At 34.3% G+C, this 24,765-nt stretch overlaps 1 protein-coding gene across 1 annotated transcript in view; it reads left to right on the forward strand.

Annotated features, from left to right (window-relative positions):
- LOC150092699 (N(4)-(Beta-N-acetylglucosaminyl)-L-asparaginase-like) overlaps positions 1-15,960 on the forward strand; it is a 131,281-nt gene extending 115,321 nt beyond the window's left edge. Inside the window, exon 8 of the mRNA XM_090414711.1 lies at positions 15,354-15,960. Within this exon, the coding sequence (XP_090270837.1) occupies positions 15,354-15,451 (98 nt within the window). The 3' untranslated portion in view covers positions 15,452-15,960. The remainder of the gene's footprint in view (positions 1-15,353) is intronic.
- The last annotated feature ends 8,805 nt before the right edge of the window (positions 15,961-24,765 follow it).

The raw sequence follows: 24,765 nt of genomic DNA on the forward strand, positions 1-24,765 counted from the left end.
CCTAAGCCCCCGGTGTATCCTATGTCCTGTAGTGTTGAGTTCTTAAGACCAGTTTGCTTGCTTTGTGGGATGAAAAATCTCAGGATAAATAAACTGGGGGAAAACAACTCTACTGTCCACCCCCCAAGACCAGCTAACTTGGCTATGGCTGAGGAAGATCCTTCAGCTCCTCATGTCACCGACGGGAATCGAACCTAGGACACTCCTTCCCCAGGCATATGGTTGCAAAGCCACACAGCCACTAGGCTAACCGTGCAGACATCTGTTTATCCAAAAAAGCATAACTTTACATAAATTAAACATGCCAAGAAGTTATTTCTTAGTTTCATCCTTTATCCAAATGTAAGTAGACGAAGTTTGCACATAAAGTTACTTCACAACTGAGTTACTTGTATAGAGAGGCTAATGACCTCACATCAATTGCCTCAGTATCCCATAATGCAATGGGCATATCCTTATGGACATGTATAATTCTATGCATTATAGGAAACTACCCAGACCGGTTTGACCTTTTTGAGGTTTCATCAGTGGGAGCCATATCCAGAAGTAATACCAAGCTTGAAATAATGCAGAAGTCATATTTCCATATACAAGTCGCCAAAACGTGTCGCACATTATTATTAAAATACTCTGAATTAGAGATAGATGTTGAGAGTTTTTTTTCACTTGGTTATACTATAAATATTTCAATGGTTGTAATGGCTAACATCTTCAGAACCCTAATACAAAGAAGTTGAAATGGTCAGAAACAATCAAAAGAGCACATGATTTACAACATGGATTCAATAGGAATAGCTGTTAGTAGTAATAATAAGACATAAAGGCAAATGTTAGATTATAACCATTTCTCATACCCTTAAGTAAGCATTGAATCATAATATTAATTATAAAAATGGAGAAAAACTCCATTTTTAAAACTTATTTATTGCAGAATTTTTGCCTACTTTTCATAGGCATCTCCAGTACAGAAGATTACAAAACAATAACAGACAATTCTAAAAAAGTGCCACCTTAGTAGTTAATGTAAGATAACTAAATGACAATAATTTTGTAACTAAAAACACACACGCGCTGCGCACACGCACACACATTTAGCGGATTTAAAAAGTACTATCTTCAATAAAGGGAATAGAGATAGACCATTGATTTTGTTAGCACAACGGAATAATGTTTCACACATTACTTTATAAAAACATTCTGTGAGAAAACAACTTTTATGAAGGAGTCTTGTCTTGTTCCACTGAACTCTATGTTTAGTGCGGACAGCATGCTCAGCAAGTCCAGACTGTTGAGGTTCATGATATTTAATATAAGACTTATGTTCTTCTATATGAATAAAAGCAGATCTTCCAGTTTAAATAAGATAAGTTGCAAGAGCAAGGAATCTGGTAGATGGCTGGAAAAACCTAGAGGCAGAAGCTTATCTTTAGGAGAAACGAGAAAGGTCAAGGAGAAATGGTATTAGAAATTAAATCCTCTAAATACTTAATAAATAATCAACCAAAGCAGGTGATATAGGACTACCCAGTGTAGTCACCTTCAATCTGCTGAATTATGTCAAGTGAAATAGCCATTAATAGTAAACTTGAATAAATTGATGATGTCAAAAGGGAAATCTACTTGTAAAAGTTGTAGAGTTTCTTAAAACTACATCAAAGGAAATCATCATTTCAGACTCTTGAAGATGAAAATCTTTAATTTTTTCTTTGAAGTGGAAGTCTTGAAAGATATTTTGCCAAATAATAAGATCCTATGCAATCAACTATTGGACATAATGGATAAATTGATTTTAAGAAGAATAAGAAGTGGAAGATGAGCATGATGAATCCCCAACTTTTCAATAGTATTATTATTTAAGGAATATGTTTGACCTAACCATTTATTAAATTTGTTTAGCTAGCTTTGCATAGGATCTCTATCAATTATACTATAAGTGGATCTATCATGCAGTAAAACGTTAAGTTTGCAATTGTAGTCACTGGTATTCATGAGCACCGTTGGATTTTCTCTGTCAGACTGTTATTACAGTGTTTATTATTTTGGTGGAAAGAAAGGAGAACGTGTAATTCAGATAACAAAATATTCAGTGGAGGAGATTTAGCTTTATACAAAATCTGTGCAGTTTCAAACCATAGCTTGTTAGCATCATTGGCACATAATTCTCTGATGCCTTTTACTAACCTACCATAAAGTCTAAGCGAGGCAGATGACAAGATGTAAGTGCAAAATCTAGACCTTTTGACAATACACTTAATTCATCATTTGTAAAAGGAGAGTTAGTTAAATTTATAACCCATTTTTTATGGGCAGAGTTGGGTGGTTGCTGGATGAACTGCAGCTTCTTTGTTCTAATAATTCAAACTTAAAAAATAGTTTTCACTTCAAAGAATAACTTAAAGATCTTCTCTTCAAGCGTCTTAAATGATGGTTTCCTTTGATGTGGTTTCATTGTTTAAAAATATACCACTTCAAGAAACTACAACTTTTACAAGTAGATTTCCCTGTTGGTGTTGTCAATTTATTCAAGTTTACTATCAATGCTGGCTATTTCACTTGGCATAATAAATTATTTCAGCAGATCAAAGATACTGCAATGGGTAGTCTTATATTACCTGCTTTGACTGATTATTTTATGGAGCATTTAGAGGATTGAATTTCTAATACCATTCTCCTCGACCTCACATTTGGCTACATTGTGTGGATGACATCTTTGCAATATGGTCTCACTCTGAAACAGAACTACTTCAGTTTCTGGATAAAATTAACTCCTTATATACTCGGATAAGTTCAGTATTGAACATGAATCCAACAACAATCTTCCCTTTTTGGATACTTGAATACATTGTACCTCTGCTGGTAACATTGAATTTTCTGTTTACAGGAAGCCATCCTTTACAGTCAGATATATCCATGCACTTCACATCATCATCCGTCACAAAAAATAGGTATTATAAAAAGCCTTAGTACACTGAGCAAGCACAATTTGTTCTTCTGAGTCTCTTCTATTAGAAGAATTAAATAATGTAAAACTTACTCTATTGCTTATCAGATACAGCAAGACCTTGATACAGAAAATATTTGATAATTATCATCCCTCTTCCAGGCTGCAATCTGGTATTAAAATTTGATCATCTATTTTTTTGAATCACTGTGAAGCCCTATGCCATTGTCCTAATCAGACAGACTGTATGTCTGTTTCTAAGTTTTGGGAAGTGATTGCTATTAATTGTCTATAATATTTTATATTTTTATTTATTTATTGTTTTTAAATTAATTAATTAATTAATTATACAGTACATCTATTCCCACTTCTCTGAACTCTAATAATGTTTCCTCTTACTAGATAGCTGCGAATGAAACACTGATATTATATGCATGCATGACTCGTTCTTGTATCATCATCTTCAGATTCCTGACTTGTACAGGATATTATGATAGTACTACATGAAAAACTTACATCATTACTAACTTCCTATCAACAATTTACCTCCAAATCAATCTGTTATCTGTCAAGACTCCAACATTATCAGATCTTATATTTTTGTGTTCTAAGGCAATTTTTACTGTATCAATATGCCTATATCTAGGTCTTTTTCCTGCCAACCTGGCAGAGAACACTTGTTTTGCTAATCTTTCCATTCCCATTCTGTTTAAGTGACCATACCACCTGAAATTAGCTCTGCTAATACATTCCTGATGCTAACACTGTCAAGTTATTTCTAATATCTTTGTTTTTAATATAATATTGCATATGATATGACATCTGTTCATGCCCCTAATCTTTTTTAGGACTCTCATATCAAAGGTCTCATATCCATCTCTCAAATCCATAAGTTAAAATTGGCTTGAACACTGTCTTGTATACAGCTAATTTAGTGTTTTGACAAATTTCTCTATTATTCCATATGCATTTATTCATTTGACTTTCTACCATATCAGTTTTGTTGATTCTGTTGTCTATTTCCATATTTAATTTACCATCTTCACTAAAAATTGTGTCTAAGTAGCTGAAATATTTTACTTGTTCTATAGGTTCTCCATTCACAATGCAGTTGATATTTTCAATGTTTCTGCTTATTTTCCTTTCTCTTGTTTTGCTGATTTTCATACCAAATGTATTACAATAGTTATTCAATTTAGTCAGGGAATCTTGCAGACTTGTACTGGATTTATTTAAAAGCATAACATCATCTGCATAAAGAGTTTTTTCTCCTGGAGACTCGGATTTTTCGTCCCTCAAAACAGGCAAACCAGACCCCATGAACACATGCTGCTACAGTCAAAAATACATACTTAATCCCTTGTTAGGAGGGCTCAACCAATCCTAAGGGGTGGTCAAGGAACAGAGGGGAACCCCACACAAATAAAATAAATAAAAACATCTCCAATTTTGATATCAGGTTTAATACTGCTTTCCTTCATAATGTAATTCATATAGATGATGAAAACAGAGGGGATAATGTACATCCTTGTCTGCCTCCAGATTTAACATTAAACCATCTTCCTGTACTTCCTTCATTTCTAACTGCTGACTTGCAACTCAAGTCAAAGACTAAGTATTGCTTGATATAATGCCCTACTGACACCATACAACTGTAGTGTTTTGAATAACTTTTCTCTTGGCACCTTGTCATATGCATTTTCCAGATCTACAAAACTTAAATACAGATCTTTGTTATATTCCCATAATTTCTCAACTATTTGTCGTAAAGTAAAAATCTGATGCTGACAGGCTTCTATTTGGCCTAAATCCAGCTTGTTCTTCACCATTATTCATAAATCTTACCAGGAACTCCCGGTAGATCAGAAATACCTCTGTAATTATCACATTCAGTTTTATTTCCCCTTTTTATATATGGGTACTATTGAGAGCTCTACTCCAATTATCTGGAATTTGTCCCTCTGTCCAGGCTTTCTCAACTATGCAGTGCAGCCATTGTAAGACGTTTATTCCATACTTCAGCATTTCTGGTTGAATATCATCTCCTTCAGCTGCCTTTCCACATTTCAGGCTTTTGATGGCTTTTTCTACTTCAAGTATGGATATATATTCTTGATTACATGCCTGGTCAGTGTTTTTTACCACTGTGCTGTCGCTGCTTGTTTCATTTAGCAATTTTTTGAAGTAATTACTCCATAGTTCAAGGATATCTTTTTTTCTCCAGTGTTCATGTCACCTTTATCATCTTTAATTCCTTTTGCAGCACCCTTTCCTCCATTTCTGAGCCTCTTCCACATCCTCCAGAATATCTTGTCACCTTTTTGATATTTATTTTCTATGTTCTTACCAAAGTCTTCCCATGCCTTTTGTTTAGCTAGTTTTACACAGTGTTTAGCTTTCTTACATTTGTCTCTGTATTCTCTAAGACCACAAGCTGATTTATTTTCCAATCTGGAAAACTTTTTTTGATGCTTTCTTTTTTTCCTTCACTACCTCCTTAACTTCCTGTGTCCACCATGGAGTTCTGATTTTTCTATCCTTCCAGACAACCTCACCACCATACTACCTGATTGTATTTTAGTCTATAGTTCACATGTGAGAGCTGTTCAACTTTTATTTGCTTTAAAACTTTAAACCAGTTAAAACTAACCAGTTTTTCTGTCTTCTCCGTAAAAGGAGCTCATGACATATTGATCAAAATATATAAGAGTAATAAATTATAGTTAGTTTTCTCTTACATGTGTGGAGCCATTATTCAAAAAATATAGGACTTGTAACATGCATGCCTCTATTAAAGAAATAATGATATAAGAATGCAAAGGAACCTGCTAACATTAGGGAAAAGAAGAGATAGATGGATAGAAAGGCAGAGATAAGGCCTCAGCTTTTTTATATTATCATGCAACCAATCTTTTTATTTATTTATTTTTTTCTCAATAGGATCATGCAACTAGTCAACTAAAAGACCTGTTATATGACCAGTCATCCATGTGGTTAAAACCACAAAACGACAGTGAATGAAAAGATGGCATAGTCAGGAATTTATATTCCTCCATGAGAGTATTGTATAATATGGATTGTTTGCACTTATCTCAAAAAAAAAACTGAACAATAAAATTTCCATGAAATAAATTGTTTTATGGAAACTAATTGCATAACATATTGTTGGTTTTCAAATCCATATTTTCCAACTTTCCATAAATTATATTTTAACTTGTTAAGTATAAGTATCAGAAAGAATCAAAATTCTTTCTGGTACTAATAATTGATGGGAAATATTGCAAAAACAAAAACAAAAAAAAGTTCTAGTGTGAGTAATAAGGAATTCCTATTCTTGGGTCCAGTTGATGTGGAGCCTGGTTGATTTCAAATATTCACTCCTGTGGTGTCGGAATAGGTGCTGTTAGACTAACAGTCACCTAGAATACAGACCAGTGGAGTTCATATAGCCCACTGGAAGTAGGTACCAATGTTCCTATACCTGATGCTAGGTCAGATTGTAGTTGATTCTGGATAATACTCCTGTTTTAGATAGCAGGTTATTGGAGATATCAGTTGTGCACTGCAGTTTTAGCTTATGGCATTCCTTCTCTGTATTTGTGATTATTGGAATTGGTTCCACAATCTGTGACCACAGAACGACTCACATGCAACATACCTCTGTCTGGCTTTGGCCAGCCTCTGATCTTATAATAGCTTGCCACCTAAATTCATCAGATGTCTTGCAGCCATATCCAAGAATTTACTATCAGAAAATGTCTTGGTTCTCATAACAGACACAAAATGAAAAACCACTGCAAAATGCCCACTTTTATGCAGTGCCTTCATTTTCATATACTACTGACCATCATTTGTATATGATAACCAGAGTAAGTGTGACACTTACTCTGGTTATCATATAATGGACTTTACAATATAATGGTTTTTACATAATGGACCTGACTTTCATATATTTTTTTCCTTTTCCCCTCCTGAGTTATCACGATTTTTCTCTTTGTTCCTTAATTTATGGAATCCAGTATATTATGGAAAGCTTGAGGTTTGGAGGTGCAAGAATAAGAACTTTTACCTCATTCCTGTTAAGCCTTTGGTATGATACGAGTAGGTATCTGTCTATTGAAGTTTTTATATCCTCATATCCACAGAAGTAACAGCAATCTCATGTTGTGATGCAGCATTAGCTTTCATATGGCTTCCTAAGGCTCTAAATAGAAGGTACACTTACTTGCCGCCATTTTTGATCTAGGGTCGCCCACAGTCGCATTCGTTCGAGCTCTTGATTTTTTCAACTTTATAACAAAATGGGAGATTATTCTGCTCCAAATTGTATGTATGTATATACAGGGTGTTCGGGATAAATTTGACAGTTTCGTAAGGAAAAAGAAAATCTTCTTTGTATCTATTAAATTTAATGAATTGACAAAAAAACATTACAGGCAGAGTTAATTACAATACTATCAACAAGATTTACTCAAAATAACCACCATTAGCATCGATCACAGCTTCAATTCTGCTTCGGAACCTCGAAAAAGCTGATGCTACAGTCTCCCTGGGAAGGGCCGCAAAAACTGTTTTAATTTTATCCATTAACTGGGCTTTTGTATTACTGGAAGTGCGATTGGTGTCTTTTTCAACTGCGCCCCATACAAAATAATCCATGGGGTTAAGGTCTGGGGAGTTTGGAGGCCAAACATTTGGACTGGTGAAGTCGTAGAAATTTTCAGACAACCATTTTTGACTTTTCCCAGAGGTGTGGCAAGGGGCCGAATCCTGCTGCCATACATACGGCCTACCATTGGCTACCCTTGTTATCCAGGGCTTGACTACAGTTAGCAACTCCACGAACAAAGCCCGAATTCCAATGCCAGGGTTCTTCAACACCTGTTCCTGCAGATTTGCGAGGAATTCTGCTGTACGAACGCAATCAGATCGTCTGCTAGGGATCTTTCTTCTTGCTACATCCTCGTAGTCACCATTGCAAGTCTCTAGTTCATGCCTGATTGTTTTTACTGTATTCAGGGAGCATTGGGCAGCAGTCGTAATATCCTTATTTTGATGGCGGGCACGAATCATCATGATACAAGTTATTCTCTTCCATGATTCAGGTGGGTTCCAGCTATCCATCCTTTCTGACATCTTGTATATGAATGAAGAAGGGTCCAAACTTTTAAATGAAGAGAAGTGTGTGTTAATACATGTAACTTATGGAAAAATATAATTAATTATAAATATGTCAAATTTATCCCGAACACCCTGTATATGTAAACATAAATAAGTTATAAATTATCATTGACCTGCTTGCTTTTTAAAAGTTCATATTGAAATATAAGAAAAATCTTATGAACTTGCATACAGTACATATATTGGAAATACTGTTATTCTATTACACAGATCTTCCCCCCCCCCCTCGTACTTGTCGCCATTTTGGAGCTATCTTGGCAGTTAGAGCTCATATCATTTATCAGTAAATAGAAGTGGCTGTATAACGTTCATAAGCATTTATTTTTCGTGAATTCATAAAGAAAAGACTTCCCATGTCCTTTATTATTGGTTGTACTGCTTTATATGAATTAGCGATTTTGATAAAATATTGTTATTAATTTTGGAATTCTGCATTGTCTAAATCCGTACTTTAAAATACGGAACTGAAAGTCCTGGGATTCCATGGAGGTGTCATGTAATAATATTAATAATAAAATAAAACAAAACTAGACTTGTAATTATCTTTGAAACAATGATAATTTATAAGTAATTTATGTTTACACATACATACATACCAGTGGGATCTGTGTAATAGAATAACAGTATTTCCAATATATGTACTGTATGCGAGTTCATAAGATTTTTCTTATATTTCAATATGAACTTTTAAAAAACAAGCAGGTCAATGATAATTTATAACTTATTTATGTTTACATATATATATATATATTTATGTTTACATATATATATATATACTCATATGTTTACATATCAGTCAGTGAGTAGCTACTCACTCACTGATGAGGCCTCAAAAAAGGCTGAAACTGGTCTGGGTAGTGACCTCCCTCCATAATGTAATAGCATACATTTCCTAGGAAATGTGTTTTTACATTATGTAAAATACCTAAGAATAGCGATCTGAACTTCCCCCACCTTTGCAACGAGTTGCCCGATATTGTACTGCATACTAGGGTCACTTGCATTAGCTCATGCTAGGATCGCCGATACTTTATAGTTTACTATATTCGGCATGAAACTCTCTGATTCCAATCTTTGAGTTTCTTATTCGGTTTTAAAACAATGTGGATTTTATATCCCCTTAATTTAAAATATTGTTTATATCGCCGAAATGAAGCTTATTAGCTCTTTATATGTAAGTAAAAATAATATAAACTGGAACGTCGGCAGCCGGTTTTCTTTTTTTAAAAGAATATTTCAAATAATTATCGTGAATAATTAATTAATTATTCACGATAATTATTTCTTCGAGAACAAAGAAAAATATTTTGTGTAGTAAGCGATTAGAAAAAAATTAGCGCAAAAAAATAAAAAATTAAATTGGTTCTCCAAGGTAAGGCTTTGTTCACTTAAATATTTTTAAGTGAGCAACTTATACAAGATCTTTATTTTGTCCAGACATTAAAATTGTATTGTACAATAAAAAGAGAAAACCAAAATAGAAATAATTTCTCTATTTTTAGTCTATCCTATATAACTAAAATCCAGTTGACCAGCATGGAACAAGGAAGTGCATTTCTTGATATAGGCAACTGAGAGGCAGCTAGGAATGCGAGATAATCCGATTAACCATTCTCTTCAGCGTGAGGGTTTATCACACTTTCTAATGGACATGACAGTCAATTTGCACTTCTTATCCAGATTCTTTAAACAAGTGGGCTGAAACATATCCAGATTTAGTTGGACGTCTATAGACGTCCTAGCCGTTTGGGAGGTTAAATTTATTCAAAACGCGACATGTTTCATCGGATTGCCCGACTTCTTCAGGCGTGGGAACATAGAAAGCAAGTAAACACTATAAGAAACATGTATCACTATAAAAAACGACTATTATAAAATCAGCTTTGAACTGTGGCTACAGTCCGTGTTGAAGTTCTATTGTTAATATATGTATGTATATGTATATATAGATACATATATATACATACATACAATTTGGAGCAGAATAACCTCCCATTTCGCTATAAAGTCGAAAAAATCAAGAGCTCGAACGAATGCGACTGTGGGCGACCCTAGATCCAAAATGGCAGCAAGTAAGCATACCTTCTATTTAGAGCCTTATGGCTTCCTCTTCAACCAGCCTGCGAAATCCTTATATATTTAACAAGGTGATGTATAGGAGAATTGACACAATTAATCAGGTGTAGTTTTGGAGTAACGGTAATCTCATGTTGCAATGCAGTGCAGCATTAGTTTCCATAGGCTTCCTCTTCAATCAGTCTGTGAAATCCTTATATATTTAATGAGGTGATGTATAGGAGAATTGGCACAAATAATCAGGTGTAGTTTTGAATGAATCTGATGAGTCTTCAATTTATAAAGGGGTCATCCAAGCTGTATACCCTACTTCTTGCATTTTTTTTTCTCAGTTGCTTTCCATTATTTCAGTTTCATGGCTTCTATTGGAAGCTGCTTCTCCCCACACTCCATGTGGATGTTATTCATATGAGTCAGAGCCAGACCTGTGAAGAAGAGAGAGAGAATAATATTATTATAAGAGACCTCCAGGGAGTCAGAGACGCATTGAGAGAGACTGCATATCACTCACACCACATCATACCTTCTCTTGAATTCATTCACACTATCTACACTCACAACCTCCAAAGGCAAACCATTACAGTCACACACGATTATTCTATGAGAGGAAAATCTAGCTCGCACCTTTCTTGACTGCATCAATTCTCAAGTTGAACAGATGCCCCTTATCTTCTCTGCACCCTACATAGAATGAAAAATTCTATCTACTGGTATCCTGTATGACCTTGGAAACCAGATCCGACATTGCATCACCTTGGAAGCCAGATCTGGTCACGTTAGGCCAAGTGAGGCTGTATGAAGTCAAGGCCATGTAAAGAGGCAAAATAGCTTCCTTATCCTTACATGTCAATATTTCGGCATTGCAATTATTGGGGCTTGATAAATATTCTCACCTACAGTGAGCAGACTTTGCAAACTAGCAATTGGCTGCAGACTGGATAAAATATAATGCTTTTGATTTAATAAAAAATAACTTGTCACATTAGGCCAAGTGAGGCTGTATGAAGTCAGGGCCTTGTAAAGAGGCAAAATAGCTTCCTTACCCATACATGTCAATGCCGGTCAGGTTGGCCGAGTGGTTAGTGTATCTGCTCTCCAGCCAAAAGACTGCGGGTTCGAATCCTGCCTTGGGCATGGATGTTTGTGATTGTCTGTGAAAATACTAGTAGTGGTGGTGGGCAGTAGATGGCGTCGGCATAGATGATGATGGTAGTTGCAGTTCGTTGTAGTTGGTAGACAACTATAAGTTGAGGATGGAGACAGAGAGCTATAGAGTAGGTGTCCTCCCTCGATGAGTCTTTGTATATATAGATACATATATATACATACAATTTGGAGCAGAACAACCTCCCATTTCGCTATAAAGTTGAAAAAATCAAGAGCTCAAACGAATGGAGGTGTTACGTAACAACAATAATAATAATAATAACTTTCTAAACAAAAACTTTTCTTAACTTTAAGAAAAGACAGAAGAATATGATTAATATAAAAGACCATTCTGCTAACAAACATTAACATAACCGATTACAATTCCATCAGTGTTGTTTTTTTTATTGTTCTTTGTTTTCTTATTATTTATTGACTGTTCCTTCTTGGAATGATTCTCACACAAAGGAAATGTTCTTCAAACAATGATACAGCACCAATAATAACTTTATGGAATTCCTTATTGGAACATATGAAAAATGCCAGGGGGATCATCCAAGTTGTATTTACAGTCTTTGCTATATGAGTCCCTAAATTTCAACTTCCTATCTAAAACTCAAAGGTCCCTAGTATGGTCAGTTTCTTTCAGCATAGTCTTGCCAATATAATATACCATTAGATATCTCATCACATCAAAGTGCATAACTTTGTATTTATTAAGATTAAACTTATAGCCATTTGCTCAGGTCCACAGTTTCATCCTATTCAAATCACCTGTCAACAAATTTCTGTACATGAACTCTTACCAACTTTTCCAAAATCTTTGCCATCGCTCCAGATATTCATAATCAATCAATTCATGTTCATAGGTCAACAGAAAAATTTATTGCACATTTGTAATTCCTATCCAGGCTTGTAATTGCCTTCATACTGAAACCATTTGTGGGAAAACATTAGAAACAGGTTCAGAGAAGGTACAAATGCACCTATTTTTGTATGATACTCTATTAGAAACAGGTCCACAGTTTTATGATTCTCTTAGATTTTCATGAAGTACTTACTTAATAATTTTGGTTAACATGGCCTTTTGTTTTATGGAAAATAATTATTTTCCCCTTTCCTAAAATTCATTAGGAGATAATTATATAAGTTTTTTTTATCCCACGTGAGAAGTTTTAAGACCCATAACATGATAATTCGATGTGCAGTCGAGTAATCAGAGAGAAAAAAGGAATCTGTTACTGTGTTTCTTAAAGAGTTGGAGTTTGTATTCATTGAAGAAAATGATAAGGGAGAGACTGTTGCAAAGGACAGATGTATACAAAATGAAAAAAGAGGATGAGAACTTGGTTCAGTGATTCTAGAGCTGCTGAAGGGCTTGTGAATGTTGACCAGCAGCTACCTTTGTTTAGACATGATTAGAGAGAAATGGAGGAAAGTGGCAGCCAGTTTAGTGGAGTAGCATCACTAAACTGGCTGCCAGTTTATTTCTATAGAAAATACATAATGCAGAAACAGGGCATCTATGGGAAAGCAATTGGAGAGAGAGTCAGTGAGAGAACGGTCATCAATTAAGCATTGGTTATGAGCAGAATGTTATTCAAAAGTGAGGGAAAGTGAAGCATGGGTCTCTCTCTCTCTCTCTCCTCTGGTAAATAATTCAGGATTGGTGTTTAAGGCATTGACATATCTTGAAGCTGGAGTCTGAGTGCTACAAGGTTTTGTGAATAATGAAGACTAGTGGAGTGTATTATCAACAAAGCTATGAATAGGATTGGATGTTAGTGATTGAAAAATCAGATGAGAGAAAAACTTTCACCATAACATATAATGAACAACCAGAGAGGAAGCTGGCAATCCATCCACAAATGATAGGGGCAAGGTCATAAGATAGCAGCTTGGAAAGAAGGCTATGATACTTGATCAGATATCTTGGAAACATCAATGGCAACCACATGTGATTCTCCTAATCTTTCCATGGCCTGTGTCCAAAGGTAAGATAAGTGAAGAGGTCTGTACAATGAGAATGGCAGAATCCATATTAGCAATTACTACTTAAGTAATGGGTCTCTAGGGATAAGCAGTGAAGAAGCTGGTTTTTTATGACCTTTTCCATTGCTTTTGAGAGTATTGAGGTAAGGGCAATGTGACAATAGTGTGATGGCAGGAACAGGCTGAATGAAAGCTTGCTTCCATGCTGTTGGATAGATAAAATGAGTAGGTCAGTTTGTAAAAGCAATACAAGATGTTAATTCTGTAATACAAGAACTCTGTACATCTGGAAGGATACCATCTGGGTTGGAGAGCTTATTAGCATCAAGACCATTTGATTTATTATTATTACAATAACCTCCATGGAGTCAATAGACACTTATCATGAAAGGCTCACTTAACATTTTTCTGATGTCTCTTTTGTCGAAAGATCAGAGGAGGTATACCAAGGTTGCTTTTTGGAATAGTAGGAGAGAAATTGTCCTTGGTCATCTAAACAAGAGTTGGAGATGCAGATGATGCCGAGAGGTCTGCCTTTTCTTTTTTATTGGATGATGGTTGCCATTATTCCATCTAGATTGAGAGTGGAAGCATAGAAGGACAAAAGTTTTACCCAACACCTTTGGCAAGGGACCAGAAAGCTCAACTTCCATTTGAGCAGGAAGTCAGTATAGTGTATTTGGTCTTTACAAAATCTGCTGTAGTATAAGTTGATATATCAGATATATATCTGATATAATTTATATATTTTCCAGATAAACGAAAGCTTAAGGGACAGCCACTACAAAATAGATAAGAGATTATAGCATACCTCTAACTGCTTCAGTACTTCTTACATTAAGATTATTTACCAGCCTTTTTGGATAAGTGGACAGCATGTCTGATCAACAGACTATAGGTTTGAATTCCATTGTGAGCATGGATGCTTGTGATTAACATTCATATCATATACCCCTTTATAATGAAGCCCTTTTTTTATTTATTTAACTGCGTCTTGCAAAATGCATAATCCTATTAGATTCATTTTGTTGTTTATATATCCAAGTTATCCAAGCCCGGTTGTATAGATTCTATTAAAATTTGGCATTTTGTGAATTCTTACAAAATTGTTATTGGGACCATTAACAGAGATGCAATAGGGGATATTGTTTTGACAGTAAATCTACTCTGGCTGGATGGGATTTTAAAAAAAAATTGATTTTGTGATGTACATACTCGTAAATAAATATCAGCAGAATTCAATTTTATTTCTAATCAGTCATTTTTATGTTGTTGGTAAATTTTTCAAGTAGTTTCAGTTAGACCATTTGTAATGGCAGAATTACAAAAAATAAAATTATATTTCTAGAGTACATGAGCTCAAAATAGTGGATGTTTCATAATTGCATTATATATAGAATCATATAATTCTTGAGCATGTATATTTAATGATATGCTTATGCTTTATACTTTTTGTTGATAAACCAGCACTAGGTTCATGATGACTTTTTTTTTTTGTACTTCATTACTGTTACAATTCTATTTTTTATTAATAAAATTATTTAAAATAATGATGATAATATCCCCTAACTCGATTGAATTTAATAGTTTTTTTCTTTAGGATCACGTAAAACCTACTGAGTTGTTTCATTTGAATGCTTTACTAGAAAATTAGGCAAAGCAAAATATTGTCTATGGTACATATGCCAAAATTGGTACTGGGTTCAATAATTGAGTGGTGCCACTCTACAAGAGAACTACCATTAAGAAACACACTTTTATAATGCATGTCTGTAATAATTTTCTTATTTGTTAGATATCATTTATTACTATTATTATTATTATTATAACTAACCACTAGAAAGTTAAGTTACTGGCAGCAAAGTTTTCGAAAATACTATAACTGTAATGTACTTATATATATATATATATATATATATATATACATAATTTTTGTTGTCTTATTATACAAACTGTATGTAAAGTGTTTTGCAGAAATCAACAATAAACCTCATAGAAATCAACTTTCACCCTTTAGGTGCAGCATGCCATGGAATTCCAGAATTTCCATTTTCGTTATGTACTCCACAAACTGGTAATGTCACTGTCAAGACTGTAGCTTGCATACGTCCTTAATTTTTTTCTAAGGCTTAGAAGATTTGTTGTAAAAAACAGCTTTATACATTTTGTTTGATCGAACAAAAAAAAAAGTTAGCTAAGCAAATATAAAAATATTAAATGTTATATATCATTTCATTTTTCAGATTAAAAATGTGGTTTAGTTTAATCTTTATCATTAATAAGTTTATTAAAATAAAATGTTAACGTGGCACCAAGATATTTTAAAATATAATAGACCCTTATATCCATCATGAACAGGAAGGGACAAGTGGCAACGTAATGATGATGGATACAGAAATAATGGTATTAAGTAGTGGATGATGACAGACTGAGAAGATGTGAATAGATATTGGGAGCTTGCTATATCAAAATTTCATATATGAAACAGTATTACTGTTAGAACAACTTTAAATAACTATCAAAGATGCTGGCCATTCTGCTTTTAAGGAACATGTTTCTTCTCTTAATTGCATATAACCTGTACTTCAGAAATATCAAAATAAAACAGATTGATTTATGCTGTACTCTTCTCAGTTGTTGTTTTTAATAACTAAAACTATAATTTTGTCACATCCAAGAATTAAGTTCAACAGTCATCATTCTTAGAGAAATCCAGTCAGAGACTGTCTTTGGTCATAGTTCCTTTTTGAAGTATATGTTTATAAGAATTTAAAGATGTAACTAATATTGAGAATACAGTAGCCTGTTATTGTAGCAAATTCCTATGGACCATAGAAATGCTTTGTTATACAGCAAAATTTGCTTATAGTGAAATTTCTTTTGAACATCATTTTACCTTGCTTCTTTTTTTGGGGGGAGAGGGGGGCGAATTTGTTATAATAATATTTGCCATAGTAACAGTCTACTGTGTTTCCTAGGAAATAATTCCTTATGCAAAATAAAAATCTGCATAGAGATGGGGGGGGGGGGGTAAAAAAATTAAATTTTGAACCTCCAGAAGGAAATCTATAAAATTATACTCTTATAATAAAGTTGACTAATTTTTTTAAGTTACTTTTACTTTCAACATGCAGTCTCACATTTGAATAGCATCCACACACTTGTATTTGTTCTTGTGACAGGATAAGGATATCACGCTACTGTATTTTTTACACACACTGAGTAAACTTCTAGAAGAAGAAATTTATTTTATCATGTTGAATAATGATAAATGGCCTCGCCTACTCCCGTATACGGGAATAAAAAGGCATTAGCTGGTTTTTTTTTTTTTTTTTTTTTTTTTTATAATGATAAAGTAAATTTTCTTGGAATAGACAGGATAACTATATAATTTTCTGGATCAAGCACATGAAATTGCATTTGTGACATCCTACTAAGAATAATGACTTTGCCATAAATTGCTATACATAATCTACATAGTTAAATAGTTAAAAGTGCATAATATCTTCATTATGATATTATGACATTATGATATCTTCATTGTGGTGTCTTAAGAGTTTCCAGTAACAAGCATTCATTCTGATCCTAAATGATTTCATAAATCAGCACACTCACAAGTACAAGTTGGTTTGATAGAAATAGAGGATAGATAATCTTGGTATTTTCTTTTTGGATCTCTTCATTATATCAATGTCAAAAATCTGGCACACTATAAAAACTCATCCAATCCACTTATTCCCTTTTGCACATATGGTTTACCTTAATACATTAAAAATTCAGCATATCAAATATATTTTCTAATAGTTTTAGTGACTTCTTCATCAGCAAAATCCTAAACAACTATAGGTCGCATTCTTCAAGTTCTCAGAAGGAAATTAACCATATAGCTATCCCTAATCTCAAAAGCATTTCTGAATTATTGCAAAGATACTTTGACTACTTGGTCTTCAGGTGGCATTCCATCTGGTGTGTAAGATATATTTATTTCTAGGTTGAGTGAAAGACAGAGTTTCCCCATTAGCTTTGCTTGGCATTTATCAAATCCCTTGCACCTTATGCTTTTATCCTACCTTGGTCAGTCCAGTAGAAATGCAGCTGCTCATCACAAGGAACATTGTGATGTCATCTTACCAGAACTCAGAACAGTCAGGTCTTGCTGAACTAATGTGTTTGCTTCAAGAAAGAAACAAATGCCTAGGTATAATAACTTTTTATTAAATTATTAACCATAAAATTTAATTAACCACTTCTTGCAGGCACAACTGCAGGAAGGAAAATACAAACTGGATTCAAAATGGCATGATTCTAATGTCCTAACTGTTCTATGGATGCAGTACAAAGATTTTGATCATTCAGCTGACATTCTTGTGACAAGCCTCCCAGATTTTTGGCAAAGGTAGTCAAAATTTAGAATTAGCAAGTATTGCTGAGCTGTGCAAATTCCAAAAACAGGATTTCAGCTTTGTATTTACATCTGTGTAGAGAGAGAGAGAGAGAGATTTTTCCAAAGAATCCAACAATCTGTGTCACACACATGATCTGCAACACCAGAGCAGCTGTAGTATTGTAGATGTTGGACATTTTTCACCCATTCAAATATTGGCTGGAAGGAGAAAGGAAAACTGTAGCTGCCAAGTTGGCGTAAGCAACAGAGAAAGTCTGTTGGTGAGTGAACAAGGGTGGCTAATTTTGGTAAGCTCGAAGGAGGTGTCTGAATATTATATCTTTTAAGAACGTGTGAGAATTTTTCTTAAGTGACCTGGATGTCAAGTATGTTTTTTTTTTTTTTTAATCTGAGGTTTAGGGAGAAGAGTTTGATTTGAAAAAAAAAGAATGTATAGTTACAACATTATTTCAAAGCTGAATGTCTGTAGAAACTATGAAAGTTTCATAAGTTGACCTGAGAGAGCTTACGAGAATGCAATCCTCAGCATCCCTGAGTTGCCTTAGCTTGCACTACTTAAAAGATATGAGCACTGCCCAAGCATCCATATATTCACCTTTTATTAGTACATTATATAGTACATAAAGGTTTTACTGGCCTGACAGCTGTTTTGAACTGGTTGGTTTTCTTCAGAGACCAGGCAGAAACTCCCATTCAGTACTAAGGAAATCGAAATCAGAGAAATGTATTTTTTGTAAGTGAACTCTTGGTCAGTGTGTAAAAGTAATTACTAAAGAAAGAGCCAAAAGGCTTCATTTTGGTGATGTAATTTTAAATTGGCAAAATGAAGCCTTTTAGCTCTTTCTTCAGTAATTAAAGGAATGTACAGTTTTGATTTTGAAATAGATAAGCCACTGGCTAAAACAAGTGCAAATGTGATTGATTTTTATTAAGAAGCTAGTATGGGTATTGTCTAAACAGATGGTTGTAGCTCGATTTTGCCTCTGTTTCTTTCAATTCTCACTGCTGATTTTCAACTTCAGTATAAGCTATGCATTGATCTATGTAATTTCAGTGCTTTGACCACCTTTTTGGCACTTGTTATGTGCTTTTTTTTTTTCTTCTTCTTTAGCCTCTTTCCATCCACTGCTAGATAAAGGTCTCCCATCTTCCAGTTCTTTTTTGTCTTTAGGTAATGTCCACCATCTCATGCCATCTTGTTTCTTTTTAAATATATAGGCAAATCTCTTAACAGGTAATCTTATACAGCCCAAATGCTTTGTTTCCTTGTGTGATTCTTCTATTTATTTCATTATCTTGTGTTTCCTTAAAGCTAACTAATTGTCCAAAGAACAATTTCAATAGGATTATATACTAATTTCTGTTCAGTTTGATTTGAATTTGTCATCAGTTTTGTTTTAGTTATGTTAAAATTTTACACCTTGTTTCCTGATTTCTCTGTCAAGGTCATTTAGCATTTCCTGAGCTGTTTCTTTATTTTTTGCTAGCAGAACAATATTACCTGTAAAACATAAATGGTTGAAATTTATTCCATCGATGTTAATTACATAGTTTTTTCCATGAGACATTCTTAGTTTTCTTCTAATGTAGCTGGAATAGGTTAGGAACTTCGTGTACTTAGGGTGCAACATAACACACATGATTTAGACTTTAAAAAAGATACAAGTTCTCAGACAACAAAAGCAAAAGTAAATCTACAGGCATCTTCAGAAATCTTCAAAAATTATGGAAACAACTACCGTGCTAGAGTAAAACTTCAGTTTAATATAAACCCAAAATAATCACTCTGGTTTATATTAAACTGAAGTTTTACTCCAACACGGTAGTTGTTTCCATAATTTTTGAAGATGTATTCTGATCACTGTGTAATCATGAAGGAAAGGAAAAAAGTAAACCTACAGGCAGTGGACAAGATAATGAAAAGTAAATCGGTGAGCCTTCCCACAAAGCTGAGACTGCTGGAAACATGTATATTCACAAGTGCACTCTATAATTGTGAGATATAGGTAATGATCAAAGATTGTGAGAAGAATACTGGCTTTTGAAAGAACATATTGTTGAAAGATTATGAATTAGATAGGTGCAAAAGGAACAAACAAACTGTATGGCAAAGTAAACTGCAAAGAGGATCTAATGCAGAAAATAATTTGAAGGAAACTAAAACTTTTTGGACATATCTGCAGGATGGATAACAGAAGAAAGAACAAAATCTTGAGATGCTTCGTATAATGGACAGTATAAACAGAAGGGGACGAGCATACGATGTAAAGGAGTGGTGCAGAAAGTTTTGCAGAATTTGAGCCATCTGACAATGGACAGAAAGAAATGGCAAGGATGATGATGATTCAGAGTAACTAAATATAATTATAGAAAATTAAACTTGCCAAGAAATTATATTCTTCTTTAATCCTTTATCCAAGTGTAAGCAAACAAAGTTTGCACATTAAGTATCTTCGCAACTAGGCTACTTGTATATAGAAGCTAATGACTTCGCATTTAATTGCCTTAGTATCCCATAATGCAGAGCACACATCCTTTTGGGTGTGTATAATGCTGTGCATTATGGCCCTTCCCATATACAGACCAGTTTCAACCTTTATTTGAAGTAATGTTAAAGTGAGGGGGTGCCACTCCAAAGGCTAGTCACTCAGTGACTGAGTGACTCAGTGGTGGCTCTTTCTCAGAGCCACCACTGAGTGACTAGCCCTGATCTGAATTACTTCAGGGCTAAAAACTCAGTGGTGGCTCTACCTAGTGATAGTCAAAAACCACCAAAGCAGAACCCTCTACTCCCCCAGGGAGCCCACCATCAGTGGCAACCAGGCCCAGAAGAGATACCAATAAAAAGAGATACAAGTAATGCAGAAGTCATATACAAGGAAGTGAAAAAGTATAACATCTTATTATTAAAATACTCTGGATTTGAGCTAGTTGTAGAAAGATTTTTTTTTCACTTTTATAAATTAAACTTGCCCAGAAATTATATTCTTATTTAATCTTTAATCCAAGTGTAGGGTGCAAATTTTGTTTACTTACACTTGGATAAATGATTAAAGACTGCAGAAGACAAGGAATCTCTATGGCAGTGCTAGAAATCCATTCAAGCTGAAAGCCAGACAAGATGAATATTCAAGGATTCAAGGTGTCAGTGAACTAGGTCTACAGCTTTACAAATGGAAATCATCTGTCTGTCCATCATCATACTCATGTCATCCTGGTGCTACAAGAAGATTATGAAGATAAAATGATCAACTTCTAATGGTACATCATCAAACAAAGATTTAAGAATAATTATGCAGTCTCGCAGATTAGAAATACTGACCAAATGCTGCTCATGTTCAACCTACCTATGGTAATGATATTTTAAAAATTTTATGTAAAATTTGTAATTTTCTACTTTATTGAATTGTATGTAGGTGAATATGGTATTTATCAAATATACAGATCACATATCGAAGGAAAGTGGCATTAGGCTTGGTATCAGAATATCCAGCACAAGTCTGCAGAATTCCTTAACTAAACAGAATAACTGCTGCAGTAAATTTGGCATGAAACTCAGCAATAAAAAGATGACAGACTATGAAAATAGGCAGGAACTTCAAAAGTATCAACTGCATCCTGAATGGAGAACCTCTAGAACAAATAAAACATTTTAGCTATTTAGGCACAATTTTTTGAGATGGCAAATTAAATATGGAAATAGACAAACAGAATTAGCAAAGCTGGTGGTAGGGAGCCTGAATTTGGTTTGGTATTCAGCCAATTCATGTGTGTTTTTCAGATATTCAGCTTCAGATGAATCAGTAGAAAGATTCAATATTCAGCCAGCCAAAGCAAAAAAATTCCTGTTACATAATAAATGCAACAAATCATTGAAAGATTCCCCTTATCATGTGCAACTTTATATATAGACTTATTGCATTTGTTATGTTATGCATTCTTAAAAGTTGTTTATATTATGATTAAAATTTGTCTTAAAATATTGAAAAACAGTACAGTTTTGGCCATGTATAATAAAAATTAAAAAGAGCAATATTTGTAAGTTTCAATTTATGAAAATAGAAATTATGCAAGCAAGAAAATAGCTAGGTGACACAGGAAAAAGGGAAGTACACATCTGTGATTAATCATGTAAAATCCCAAACTTAGTGATGAATTTGTAACACAAAATAAAACTGGAATATCAAAGCACAATGCAATAACAAGTAAGTAGTCAGAATCTAAAATAAATCCACCAAAACAACAAACGTTATTTGACATTAACAAATAATCTAAAAAAAAAAATAAAAAAAAAATAGCAGGTAGATGATAAATAGGCATAATCTTTAAGCCATACTCAATTATTCATCATCATCAAATTCCTGCCATGTACCCTCAAGCGGTGTACAGGATATGATAGCACTACATGAAAAAAATTACATCATTACTAACTTCCTATCTACAATTTTCCTCCAAATCAGTCTGTTACTTGTCAAGACTCCAACATTATCAGATCTTATATTTCTTATCGTCTAAGGCACTTTGTACCGTATCAATCCACCTATATCTTGGTCTTCCTCTGGGTCGTTTTGCTGCCAACCTAGCAGAGAACACTTGTTTTGCTAATCTTTCTTCACCCATTCTGTTTAAGTGACCATACCACCTGAGATTAGCTCTGTTAACACATTCCTGGATGCTGACAATGTCAAGTTCTTTCCTAATATCCTTGTTTTTAATATGATATTGCTATTGATGCCATCTGTTCACGCCTATAATGTTTCTCAGGACTCTCATATCTGCGGTCTCTAGTCTTGGGTCAAGTGTTTTACTTCTGACCCAGCTCTCAGATCCATAAGTTAAAACTGGTTTGAACACTGTCTTCTAGCTAATTTAGTGTTCTGACTAATTTTTCTCTTATTCCATATGAATTTATTCAATTGACTTCCCACCATGCCAGCTTTGCTAATTCTGTTGTCTATTTCTATATTTAATTTACCATCTTCACTAAAACTCGTACCTAAGTAGCTGAAATATTTTTACTTATTCCACAGGTTCTCCATTCACAACATTGTTGACATTTTCAATGATTCTGCCTATTTTCATTGTCTTTTTATTGCTGACCTTCATACCATATCTATTACAACAGTTATTCAATTTAGTCAGAGAATCTTGTAGACTTGTAGCAGATTTATTTAGAAGCATAACATCGTCCGCATAGAGCAAAGCGCTGACATTAACATTTCCAAATCTGATATCATGTTTAATACCACTTTCCTTCATAATGTGATCCATATAGATAATGAATAATAGAGGGGATAATGTACATCCTTGTCTCACACCAGATTTAACATTAAACCATCTTTCTGTACTTCCTTCAATTCTAACTGCTGACTTACAACTCAAATAAAGACTAAGTATTGCTTGATATAATGCCCCATTGACACTATATAATTGTAGCGTATTGAATAGCTTCTCTCTTAGCACCTTGTCATATGCCTTTTCCAAATCGACAAAACTTAAATTGGGAATATAACAGATCTTTGTTATATTCCCATGCTTTCTCGACTATTTGTCGTAAAGTGAAGATCTGATCCTGACAGCCTCTGTTTGGTCTGAATACAGCTTGTTCTTCACCAAGCTTTTCTTCCACAATTCTTCTCAACCATTTCTCAAGTATACTTGCATAGATCTTGCCAGGAACACTCATTAGGGAAACAGCTCTGTAATTCTCACATTCAGTTTTATTTCATTTTTATATATGGGTACTATGAGAGCTCTACTCTAATCATCGGGAATTCGTCCCTCTGTCCAGGCTTTCTGAACTATGCAGTGCAGCCACTGTAAGACTCTTATACCACCATACTTCAGCATTACTGGTCGAATATCATCTACTCCTGCTGCCTTTCCACATTTCAAGCTTTTGATGGCTTTTTCTACTTCAAGTATGGATATGTATTCCTGACTGCATGCCTGGTCAGTGTTTTTTTACCACTGTGCTGTCATCACTGCTTGTTTCATTTAGCAGTTTTTCAAAGTAATTACTCCATACTCCAAGAATATCTTTTTTTTCCCGTTTTCATATCACGTTTATCGTCTCTAATTCCTTTTACAGCACTCTTTCCTCCATTCCTAAGCTTCTTCAACAACCCCCAGAATATTTTGCCACCTTCTTGATATTTATTTTCTATATTCTTGCCAAAGTCCTCCCATGACTTTTGTTTAGCTAGTTTTACACAGTGTTTAGCATTCTTGCATTTTGTCTCTGGATTCTCTAAGAGCACAAGCTGACTTATTTGCCTGGAACTTTTGATATGCTTTCTTCTTTTCCTTCACTGCCAATTTAACTTCCTGTGTCCACCATGGAGTTCTAATTTTTCTATCCTTGCAGACAACTTCACCACATGCCTCTCTAGCTGAATCAATCAGGGCTTTCTTCAAGGCTTGCCACTCAATCTCCAAGGTTTGGTTCCTGTTCTCAAACTCTTTCATTTTTTCTTCAATAATCTTTGTGCACTTTAGCCTACAGTTCACATCTGAGAGCTGCTCAACCTTTATTCACTTTAAAACTTTCTTACATGTTATTCTTTTCAATGTGAAATTCAATTTTATCCTGCTCAAGACTAAATAGTGATCACTTCCAATTTCAAATCCTCTGTACACTCTGGTGTCCTGCACCAGGGAGAAAACATCATTATCAACAATAACATAGTCAATGAGACTTTTCTTATTCCTTGCCTCTTCTCTCCATGTGAATTTGTGCACATTTTTATGTTGGAACACGGTGTTATTAATAACCAGTCCATGTCCCTAACAGAAATCCAACAGATATTTGCCATCATTATTAGCTTTGCTCTTTTCTCCAAATTTTCCCAAAATATTTTGTATGTCTCACAATCATTTCCTACTCTGCTGTTTAGATCCCCAACAAGGACCAACTTTTCCTTTTTCATTGTGTCAGTTGCTTTTTCTAAAGCCTCAAAAAATCCCTCCACTTCTACCTTACCTTCTGTGGGACCATAGTCACAAATAAGTCTCATTGTCCAGT

This window comes from Typopeltis vanoorti, chromosome 25 (assembly GCF_054136105.1).
Source record: "Typopeltis vanoorti isolate ZY-2024b chromosome 25, IOZ_Tvanoo_1.0, whole genome shotgun sequence".
Classification (NCBI taxonomy): domain Eukaryota; kingdom Metazoa; phylum Arthropoda; class Arachnida; order Uropygi; family Thelyphonidae; genus Typopeltis; species Typopeltis vanoorti.